Here is a 12,105-nt window from a genome sequence, read left to right as displayed (position 1 = left end):
ATCTAGCATCTGTTTGACTCCTCATGATGGAGTCTTCAGGAAACCCTGCTGACCAAAATTTAATTTGAAATCACAGGATTGCAATGTGGATGTCAGTCTCTACATGAATGACTCATTACATGCTGCTTATCATCTTGCCAATTAGTAATTTCACACTTAAAGGAATACTTCTGAAAATCTCTGATATTTCTTGGAGGAGCATAGAAAAAAGAAAAACCACGACTTTTGCAGTCGGCACTCAACTCGCTGCATTTTTTTTTTTTTTTTGCACTTCCGCATCAGCTTCATTTTATCCGCACACGGGTCGCCCTGTGATTCCCACCCTTTTGCTCTATTTGTGGATGCATAAATAAGGCTGATTAATGTGCTTTCCTTTGACTAAACAGTCAGTAACCAATGCTAGCCATGTTGACGACATGCCTCTTTCCTAATAATATCATCTGCAGAACTGTTTATGAACCACAGCACAAAGTCCAGGGCCTGATGCCATCACAGCAGGGTTTATACCAACACTTTACAAACTGATTAACTGCAACAGAAGAGAAAGCAGAGCTCGACTTCTCTCGACCAAACATATCATTTCACAGCTATTCTAGTTGCAACCCTGCACGTCCTCCTAACTCCTCTCTTCCTGTCGCCTCTCTCGGTCTAGTCATCCATGCCATGGTGTCTTGACAAGAGATCAGCCCCTGGTGGAATAGCAGAGGTCTGATACTGGATCCTCTGTGGAAGGTGGATACAGAAACAGCAGTCAGAGAACGATTGTCAAGCCTAGCCGTTCGAACTTTAAGTTTTCTGGGCAGTGGACATAAACCAGAGGCCTCAAGTCTTCTTGCAGGACTCAAAACAGAAACACTATCCAGCCCTGTGATCTCCAGACCTTTCTTTCTCCTTCCATCAGCACACCTCTCCATCTATCAGACTCTTGCTCTCGTTATTTCCTTCTTTCTGGAGCCAGAATGTGCTTGCTGTAGTGGGTCTGGATTAATGTTTGTAAGGTATACTTCTCGAGCTATACCTCTATACCTCAGTCGTTGTTTCCTTCTTATTGCATGGGCCTTGATCATAAAGAGAACATTTAAACGGATTGAATGACTACATTTTATGACCAAAGATTTCTTTAAATGTCTCCAAGCTGTCCGGTCCCGAACCTTGACAGGGATACAGGCCAGCGATGGGGAGCGCGCTTCTCAAGTAGATGAAGATAGATGTTATGTTTTCACTCCTGTCGATCTTTATTGGGATTTTTTTTCAGGTATTTGGTTCGGTGTTGATGTTTTCCTTCGTATATCCTGCTCCTTGTATGTCGCTGAGTTTATTTTTAGGTTACTTGAAGCAAACACAACGAAGCCCGAGACCTCTGTGGAGACAGACTCACACAGCTCCTTTTGTAGCATGAATTTCTTAAGTTGTCGGTAAAGGTGCGTTCATTCATTTTTCTGCATCAGGGAGCTTTTCCTACATTTTCAATATATTGATCCTCATTCCTGTCTGCCGTGTTTTACCTAAACCTAGCACTAAATCTCTCCTGAGAAATCTAGTCTTTGATATGGTTGTGTCTTAAATTGCAGTGTGGTTTAAGCTAAGCCCTCCTTGGCTGCAGCACACTGTTTTCACTGTAATTTTTTATTCCACATGGCCACTTCTCTCTCTTCTGCCAGGAGCACTGTTGCCTAACTGAGTGGACAGAGAAGGCGCTTTGCACAAAGCAGGGTAATGACTTTAAAATGCATCAATGCGTCATGGACAGGCCCTTGGAAAACGTCCTGAACTGTAAATAAAAAGCATTTCAATCTTGCATTTGCTCACCTAGCGGAGCAGAAATTCCACAATCACTTAGTAAGCCGAGGTGGCGGAGCTGCAACTACCTAAGCAGATGTCACTAGGACTGTGGTATGTTGGAGCGCTGAAGACAACTGGCAACCTCTCGTCTATTTCATCTGTTTTCTTACAAAGATGATGAGGACAGATGAAGTAACTGGAGCTGCCTGCCTGTCCTTTTACGGGCTTCTACTGCAGAAGAACAGACGGAGGATTCAGAGCTCAGGGTGGAGATGTTGGGGCTTCATGAACAGAAGAGAGTCTCTGCTCAAATATGACGTGGCTGTGTGAATTTAAACAGATGAGCATGAAAATTTCCAGGAATTGCCCGAGAGTGGCAGTCTTGAATTTGATGCCCTGAAACATGGAACACACTGATGGCAGCTTTAGCTCTGTTCACTTGTTTCGCCAAGTCTTTAGATTGTTTTTGTTCATTCTTTTTTTTAAACAGAGCGTGGCGTTGTCATTAATAGCCGGATGTTACGCATTACCATAGCAATTGAATTGTTTTCCAAGCAAACTGTCAATCTAAATTAGTTTTAAATGGAGGATCTAACCGAGGGGGATTTCTTGCTGGGTTTGGCTCCTGGAGTTGACCTCGCCATCTTATTTTTCTCTGCAGTCAGAGGCCTGCTGTGATTCACCTCCAACTGTATTCCCTTTCACCAAACTGACCTCCTGCTCTGGCCAAGTTCATGGTGACTGCTAAGTGCGGTTCTTTTGTCCACTTGTTCTGCTCCAGTGCCAGGACCACAGATCGAGAAAGCTCCTCCAGGGATCCTCCACTAGTGGTGTAAAAGACAGATTTTCCACTCAGAACTTTAACTGCGCTAACTATGGAAACAAGTAGAAAACCTGCCCAGAGCGAGAGGACCTCAGAAGGAAAACCAGGAAATATTTTATCTGTAAAATATGATCCAGTGTAATCTCAATTAACGAACTCTGTAAAGTACCAAATGAGGCTTGGCCCTTACAAACGATGTATTATATATGACGGATTATGGCCGAGAGGGAAAATAATAATTCTTATTACATAGATACAAAATCAAAACAAAGTGCAGCCTCAACCAACAGAATGTGACTATCAGAAAACAGGCAGTCGTTAGATTAGCAGAGTTCAGAAGGTAAACATGTGCAAGCATTGATCAAACTGTGCTATATGCTATTAGGCTAATGAAATGATCCAGTTTAAAGTGACTGTAGCAGAGGGAGCAGGTTTAATTTGCACCATCCATAGCCTACTCCTGAACATCAACACAACCCCTCCAGCCCTGGGGTCACCCAGTCTGCGCTCTACAGCTGAGGCGAGCGAGCGTCTGCCTCTCGCAGGCCTTCCACAGATTACCTCCACGACACGCCTAATGCACCATGTTTTATGGCCGAGTAATGTCGGCTTTACGCAGGGATTTGAACCTCTCAGCTGACCTTGAAACATGCCTGTTCTCTGTTGGCTGAGTCACAGTCCTAACTGGTTGTGATTTACAACAGCGAGAGTGCGCGGTTAAGTCAAGCTGAAATGGCTGTACCTGTTAGAGGCCAACAGTTGAGCCAAAGTTTGATGGGTAGTGAGGAGGCTGAACGCTGGGTCTGTTGAAAATGCCATGTGAATGTTGCTCTTTAGTGTCTTTGTATTCTCTGATGGTTATCAAAGGCAGATGACAACTCTAACAGATTCAGATGAACTCATCTGCACATGTTTTTTTGCTTATCAGTGCTCACATTTCGGCTGAGGCCAAAACACTGGAAAACATTTCCTCGCAGGATGTCATTAGTGGGGACAGATCTTGGCCTGTGATTGTGCCATCTCAAATTCACCTCTTTTTCGACCAGCATTCCTCAGATCCACGGTGACACTGCTGTCGAGATAATAACACAAGTGTTGCAGTAAGAAGGATTTATGTCCAGCAGTTGTTAAACACATGTTTTAATTGCACACATCTGTAGCTGCTCAGTGTTTGTCACTTTTTGTCTCACTCATTGATTCTCTGCCACATTGAAACTGCTCCGTGTGTGTGTGTGTGTGTGTGTGTGTGTGTGTGTGTGTGTGTTCAGAATCATGGTTGGCCCAGGGGCCTTACTGTCACTCTCTCCTCAGCCTCTTTTCAACCCTCCTGCAGAGTGTTTCTGGGATATCCAGCTGCAGGCTCCAGGACGGGGGGCCCAGCTATCAGTCAGAGCCGTGGCCCAGCTCCTCTTCACTCTTCTGGGCTGAGGGGAGAGTGAGGAGCGGCTGTTAGGGAGGATAGACGTCCCTGTCTGATCTGTGATGGGACCTGACAGCAGCCTGTATGCTGTCAACACATTCCTGCACAGCTGCTCCTTAATCACAGAGAAGTGTGTGTGTGTGTGTGTGTGTGTGTGTGTGTGTGTGTGTGTGTGTGTGTGTGTGTGTGTGTGTGTGTGTGTGTGTGTGTGTGTGTGTGTGTGTGTGTGTGTGTGTGTGTGTGTGTGTGTGTGTGTGTGTGTGTGTGTGTGTGTGTGTGTGTGTGTGTGTGTGTGTGTGTGTGTGTGTGTCTTTCTGTCTGTGTGTGTGTGTGTGTGTCTTTCTGTCTGTGTCTTTCTGTCTGTGTGTGTGTCTGTGTGTGTCTTTCTGTCTGTGTGTGTGTCTGTGTGTGTGTGTATGTGTGTGTCTGTCTGTGTGTGTGTCTGTGTCTTTCTGTCTGTGTGTGTGTGTGTGTGTGTGTGTGTAGGCTGAAGTGTACTGTAAGTGTATGACCGTATGTTTTGCTGCATCTGTGTGTGTGTGTGTGTGTGTGTGTGTGTCTGTATCTGTGTGTGTGTGTCTGTGTCTGTGTGTGTGTCTGTATCTGTGTGTGTGTGTCTGTGTCTGTGTGTGTGTGTAGGCTGAAGTGTACTGTATGTGTATGACCGTATGTTTTGCTGCATGTGTGTGGCTGCGAGTGTGTGAAGAAAAGATTCCTCCTGTGTTCACATTTTGACTGATGAAGTGTTTCTGTGCGTGGAAATGAGTTTGCAGCAGACTGAGGCTACTTTCCATTTTAGCAAATCTCCAGAGATGAATCTTTGTCTCTCAACGTTGTGCAGTCGCAGCACTGAGGCTGATAAGGAAATGTTTAGCCAACTTAACCAGACTGTTGAAATGATTTGGAATCCTCTCCTGGCCACATGGGCATATCAAATGCAGGGTGGAAAACTGGATTGTTTGTACAGTGGATAAGCGAGCTGAAATACTTAGAAGCACTCTGTGGGGCTCAGTCATGTGTGAAAGAGCCGTATGTGTGCTTTTGGTGTGTTGTTGCTTTGATCTACTGAGTGTGTGTGCAGGTTGAGGATGGTGTGGATGGAGGTTGGACATGTTCTACATTTGTTCTTGTGTGTTTGCTTAGGGAAGACCCCCCCCATGCCAAACATTGACCTCTATGGGCTGCCCCCCCCCCTCTATATTTCTCCTCCGTCTTTCTCTGTGACACTCTTACTAATGAACACAAACTTTCCTTTCAGATCCATGAATGGCTGCAGAAATATGAAGACAGAAAACCCACACCTGTTCTGGACAACGCTGCAGCTCTGGCACATCATGTAAGTTTCAGAATATATCAAGTATCTCAGACCTTCACATTCATGTTCTAATCATTTTAAATCATTAAGGCCATAACATTTTCAAAGATTGCCTTTCTCACATGCACTTAGATTGGCATTGTCAGATGGACTAAGGCACTCTGACACACTCTGTTTTTGGTGACTGGCTGGGTGGTGCATGCAGCTGGAGGAGTCTTAACTAATGAGGTCTGTGTTAATATGAATGAGGACGTTTCCATCAGTGGAAATGCTATGATGACAAGCGAGGCGAGCAGTAAATAAAGCTGTGAAACTCTGCTCCAAGTGAACCACGTCAAACACACGTGCTTGGGTGGGATGTTTCAGGCTTTTACCTGCTGCATGCACACGTCAGCTCCTCCTGACTTCATGCTTCAGACCTTTTGTTTGGGTGCCTGCAGGACGAAGACTTCTGGATTAAGTCAGGGCCAACAGATTTGTTTGCTCTGACTAATGCAACCCTCTTGGACCATGTTTAAAAACGTTCACTCACTCAGTGCATATTCAAAGCAGGCTTTAGTAAGATGCACGGCGGCCATGCAGCTCTATGACGGGCTCAGTGCTGCTCAGTGGAGTCTCGAACTCTAATCGAAGGCTGCACATCATAAATCAAACGTTTGTCCTTGTTTGGGGTTTTGAAGATGATTGCTGGAAAGCACAGTCCAGCACGATGATTAAAAACCTTCTGTGTGCTCTTTATGTTTGGATCCAATTTGTTTTTTTCTGAATGGCTGATATTTAATCCAAAACCACTTGTTGCTCTTTTTTTTTTAATAAACTTAAAGTTTCTTCTACGGATTTTGCTGAAATCAGACCAAAAACAGTGCAAGAAGACAAACGTGCAGCAGTATAGACTGCGTTCACTCATGTGCTCAACTGGACATCATGAATCAGTTCAGATTCTAGTTCTGCACAATCTCAAACTGAAATCTTGACAAATGTGCTATTATTCAAAGTGAAACACATGACTTTTAACTCTCTTGTGTTAAAGCTGATCTTCTGGTGAGGTGCAAATAAATTGGCATGATGATTCCTTTCACCTTCAAACTGGATCCACGTGTTGAACCGAGCTCTGCTGAAGAACTCTGCGCTCATGTTTCCCTCCTCATTTATCTCAGTTTTGCTCTCCATTTGTCTCCAGCCTACACACTCATCACGTCTGTCCGGTCTTTGCGTGCCTTGTCTTACTGTTTGTGTGCAGCAAACATGATTTGTTTATATTCCAATCCAGGGGGACTTTATGTAAGCATGCTGCTAATTTTTCTTGTTCTGGAGAACAGCAGTTGATTTTGTGCAGATTGTGTTTAAAAACTTTAGATCTCCGGTTCCAAGAGTCATATACAGACACTCAACACCCTTCTCGGTAGCATGCGAGAGCTTTGAAAATGAATGTCTTTCACCTCCTGCCCTTGACTGTTTTTATTTTCTTGCACTTTCTCTTGATCAATAACACTCACACATCCATTCCCTGCACGCAGCCCCTCGCCGTTTTAGCCAATTGTCTGCCCCAAACTCCAGCCTTACACCCCGATACAAGTCGTGCACAGACTGATCATTTGTCAAGGGTGGAAAGGATGCTCGCTCAGAGAAGCCGAGGATGGATGGTGAAGAATCGACCGCAGAGGACAAACTTTGGATGATTGTTGGGAGAGTGAGTTTGGATATGTAATCGGGGGAAACACATTGAATATCCATGAAACATGATTTCAGCAGCACGTCTCGCGTGCGGTGCCTCTCATTAGTTAATGAGAGCTCATCAGACAGACAGTAATAGAACACACTGATGAGGACTTTCCTCTTCGGTTCGGCGCTGCTGTTCTCGTCAAGCTGTGAAAGACATTCAGCCTGATTAATAAAGTGAACGTCCTGCGTCCTGACACATGTTAGTATATTGTGTGTCTGCATCAAGCCTGGTGTGCACATAAGCATGCAAGCACCCCGCACAAACACACTCACACTGTCGCACACCTGTGTAAACGCCAGAACACAGCCTGGCACGGTGAACGCAGAGGAGGAAAAGTTCTCTTTGCTGCTGTGTGGTTTTTGTTTGAAATCTGCAGCTCTGTTTATTGTAATCAAAGTGTCTCCGACTGTTCCACCTCCTTCCCCGGAGCTCACGGCCATACATCATCCTGATTAGTACAGAGGCAGGGGAAAGACCAGAGCAAGAGTGGATGCTTACAGTGAATTGGGGTGAAGACCAATCAGGAGAGAGTTCAGCGTCCTGAGAGTCACACGAGAGGAAAGCCTTCTTGTCTAGACGGGTTTTTCTGACGTCGTGCACCACAGGTGTCAGAGGAGGAGCCAGAGCGCTCTCCCAAATTAAGACTTGTGATAGATGTTTTTCCTGCAGAAGAATATTGATTTGTTGATTTTAAACCAAAGCTGTTAACAGTCAAGATGAGAAATTAGCAGCCGACACATTTAACATATAAATCCACTGGGTCGGCTTCTGACGTGGCCTCAGAGAAGGGAAGACACACTGATCAGCTTGAATCAAAACTTCTCTTTTCTGTGTCTCTGTTCTACCCGGCTGTAATCCCAGAAAAAAAAAAAAACCCAAGCGGATCACATGAAACCAAAAACAACAAGCAAGCCAGATTCCACAGAGCGCCTGGAGCAATCGAAAGCCGCCTATCTTCTGAACATTCGGCTCCTTTTCAGGAGACGACTAATCACTGTCAGATCACCAGATCTGGACAGGTGATGGCCGTCTTCTCCCTCAAACATATGAGCAGACGTTTAAAAGGAGCTTGTTTTGAAGAGCTTTAACATAGTCTGAAAACTGAAAGCAATTTGTTTTATTTGCTCAAACAGAAGAAATCATTGAGACGATTCAGCTGTTTTTTTTAAAGAAACAAGGATGCATAATTTAATCATAGAGATTGTTGATTCAAACATTCAGGAGTACGACGACCCGCCTCTGTTTCTCTTCCTCAGCCTGCTCTGCCTTCTCCAGGTTCAAGAGGCCACAGATTGTTCAATAGACCCCCCAACGATCAGCCTCAATCTTGTCCTCCCGCGTACAGATTTCCTTTCGTCTTCTTTTTGTCAAATTACAGACTTTCAAATGTATGACGCTTCCTGGTAAATGCCCCACAAAGCGTCTCTCTGGGATGATCATGTATCAGAAGAACGCTCAGAGATGGTGCATCAAAGCGTCCCCCCCTCCACCATCAGTGGCCAGTCAAAAAAACCCCCCGGATCAGTCCTAACCCGGAGCGCTGCAGTGTGTTTTTAAAGCGGGTTGATTTTCAGCCGTGTCAGCGCTCCAAATGAGCGCTCTTGAAGTGGTGACTGAGGTCTGAAGTGCAACAGGCGAGAGCTACAGCGAGATGAAATTCATTTTGGGCTCAGGTTTCGAGTAATGGACGCTTAATTTATTGCCTAACATAAAATGACACTTCAACCCTGGTCTGCCGCCGGCTGTACTGTCTCGCACGCTCAGCAGGTGGCTGTGCCCCCGCTCAAACAACCCAGCCCGGCCAACGCCGCCTGAAACACGATCGATAGCGGGCCCGGGGAAAAGGTGCTGCATTACATACATACAGAGACATGTCGCCGGATGACTGCACGGCACACTTTTATAGATGTACAAACACATTTATTACAGTTTGTCTCCAGCTCCTCATTAAGAATGAAATAGAAGCACTGTTGCCTCATTGTGGAATGAAAAGCAGCACATAACATTAATCAAAGGGAGAAAATCAGCCTCAGACGAGAGGCGGCTTCGCTTAGGTTCCAGTCTGCTGTTTCAATCAGGCTCGAAGAAAACCTCCTCGCTTCTTGGGAGTACACTTTCACTTGTTAAAGATCTGCGTCCATCGCTTCATCTGACACTGACTCGTATCCTTCCAACTTCACTTGAACCTTTGTCCTTCTCTGGCCCTCTTCCACACGTCTTTATCCTCAGCCAAGTTCCTGCTGTTGCTTTGGAAGCCCACTGGGTGCCATCAGAGAGCACTGGTCCATACCATCAACTAGTAATGGCAACAGGCCTGACAGACAGAGGTGCATTAAAAACGGCTCTATAATGTGAGTTTTTCCTGCCGATAATTAACATTTGTATTTTTGACTCTCACGCTTGTTGACATAAGCTGCTGTACGTGCAGCGGTGAGATGATGAGGACAGTAAAAGGTTTTTCTTTTTAGGATGACATATGAAAGATATTCTTTGACATTTTTGTCCCTGTGAGCAAAGTGTAATATACAAACACGTTTTTTTGTGGAACTTTTATTTTGTAGACGGTGATTTTTTTGGTTTGGAGGTACTTTTATTTTGGAGATCCGTAGATTGTTTTAACCAGCAGACACAACCTAAGCTAAGATGTTTTTATATAGATTTATTTATTTTTTAACCAAAAACAGCTTTTACATTGTGCTCTTTGACTCCACTGACAAAATGCGTCATTCTTAATGCTGCTTCGTGATTGGCTTTTGGTTTTGTTTTATTTTGATCTGAGCGAACCTCATTCAAACTCAACGTTGCTGCAGCTGTATTTAAACTGATGACTCTTAGAAATGAAAACGACGCGGAGAACAATACCAAAGAATTCACACTCAGTGGTGCGAAATACAGCGGTAATGGTGATACGGTTTGGTGCGGGCCAACATCCTGTCCCAAAATAAAGTGAGACAGAAAATTGGAAAGTCATCGAGGACACGGAGTCCTTGAGCCTCTCCCAGTCCTAAATTATGTTTCACTCATCAGAGCAATTCAACCTTCCTGATCGGAGCGCGAGTTTCACTCTGCAGCTTTGACTTTTGTCTTCTTATAATTAAACTCTATTAAATTGTAATATTAGCAGTTATTAACAAAGAGCTTAAATTTCCACAGGAAAGACTATGAATACTGTCCAGACGTTTTGAGTGAATATTTTGACATATCTCGAGCTGTAAATGCTGGTTTAAAAAAGGTGATTTTTTTAATTTCAGGAGAAAAAAATGATTCTTCTATTGTGTGTGAATTTCAAGCTTAAAAAAAAAACTTCAAAAACACTTTCTCCGCATATTATTACCTTTAAATGTAATTTATAGTCGGCTGTGAGATACTGAAACCTTTACTATGATTTACAACTGAGAAAACGTCTTTTCGTTTGATTGCTTGAGATATCATCGACACGCAGTTTAAGAAAGACCGCAGGTAAAACTCCAAGTTTATTCAACAGGTGTTTTAATGATCAGAAAGAGTCCAAATCAAGACGAATGGGGTTTATCCATCATCTAACTTTGACAACGCTGACAGAAAAAAAAAAAAAAAAAGCTCTTCAGATGGAGTCGTCCTCATGTATTGGCAGCGTGTGATATCGAAGCAGTAAGTCTTCATCGTTTCAGGTCAAGGGAGCGCCATGAACTGACATCCTGGGATCAAACTTATCCAAACACTGCTCTGCTGCCTGCCATGACTTTTTACAAACGAAATAAACAGTGTCTCAAAGGAGAGCAGCATCATTATTCTCTCTCTCTCTCTCGCTCGCTCTCTCTCTGTGTGAAGGTCTGAGGATGGAAAAAGTGACTGTAACGTGGAAGGTAGAGATCAGAGTCAAACATGTCCCATCCGTCCTCTGCGCTGAGTTATGGGACAAGGTGCTTTAATAGGACAATATGAGCGACTGGAAATTTACAGTTCTCTGTCTGTGTCTCCTCGTTCACATCGCTGTGAGCGGCTCAGCGGCGATATGATACATGGCCCTGTATCATCGCAGGAGATTCCCCCCCCTCTAAAGACCCTGACCCAGACTCTCCTTATCGTCCTCCTCCAGTCTTCGCTGTTTTCTTTTTCTGCTTTGTCTCGTGTGCTACCGCTTTGTATCTTATTCCAACACAGCTCAAAAGAAGAAGAAAATCTAAAGTTTTGAGTAAACGCAAACTGTTCTTATTTTTTCTGAAATATATTTCTTAGCTGGCTTTTCTCACAGTAAGTCCGTGAGTGTTTCTTCTGTTCTTTCCTTTTGTCATTTCTTTTTAAACACGTCATTTTTTTCAACCATTTTTGACACTCAGGCTCTGTTTCTCATTTTAAAAGCACAATGTGCATTTTGTCCTGTAAATATGAGTCTAGTCTGTTTTTGAACATCACTAAATGCTAGAATAAGTTTAGCTCATGTTGAATCTTCCAAGCACCTCTCTACTGCTCGGACTTGTTTTCACACTTTCACCGTCTCTCTGACCTCTTTCACATCACTTCTTGTTTGTGCGTTTGACAAAGTGAAGTGCTGCATGTTTGACTGAGCTTCAGCTACAATAACCTTGACCACAGGGACTATTCATTAGCGTGCTCTTTCTCCCTTTGGGGAGGTCAAAGCCTATTGGAAATATTCAAAACACCCCCCTCCCCCTTGGACTCGTGCTCCTGCCTTCACCCTCACTAACCCGTGTCGAGCCCCTCGGCCCCCCTGCCTTTACCTCCACCTCACCTCTGTAGCCTTATTCCCGATCCTCGGGGGTCGTTACTCAAACAAATTGTTGGATTTCCCAACCTCTGTCATCATCTCGGCTTAAAGGAGAACCCTGCACGTTGGAGAGATACCCTCGTTTCATCTTATCTGACGCAGCTCGTGTCTGTGTTGTTAAAGACATATCAAGGGACAGGTTCAGAAATGTCTTCATTTTTCTTTTGTTATAGGATTATTATTGATGATATTAGTAAGTAATAAGTACTGAAGAGCTGCTTCAACTTTTAGTTTTTTAAGCAGTGCAAAAAAAAAAAACACATCATGAGTCACC

The 12,105-nt window shown here is 44.1% G+C and overlaps 1 protein-coding gene across 2 annotated transcripts in view; it reads left to right on the top strand.

Annotated features, from left to right (window-relative positions):
- The window catches only part of mpp7a (MAGUK p55 scaffold protein 7a), a 144,591-nt gene that overhangs the window by 60,595 nt on the left and 71,891 nt on the right, over nucleotides 1-12,105 (top strand). For both annotated transcript variants that reach the window (XM_079360677.1, XM_079360676.1), the window contains exon 4: nucleotides 5,284-5,361. In XM_079360677.1, coding sequence (XP_079216803.1) covers nucleotides 5,284-5,361 — 78 coding nt within the window. The remainder of the gene's footprint in view (nucleotides 1-5,283; nucleotides 5,362-12,105) is intronic.

The sequence above is a fragment of the Symphodus melops genome, assembly GCF_947650265.1.
Source record: "Symphodus melops genome assembly, chromosome: 14".
In the NCBI taxonomy this organism is placed as follows: Eukaryota; Metazoa; Chordata; class Actinopteri; order Labriformes; family Labridae; genus Symphodus; species Symphodus melops.
Note: the sequence above shows the minus strand (reverse complement) of the source record. Positions and strands in the feature narration are given on the sequence as shown.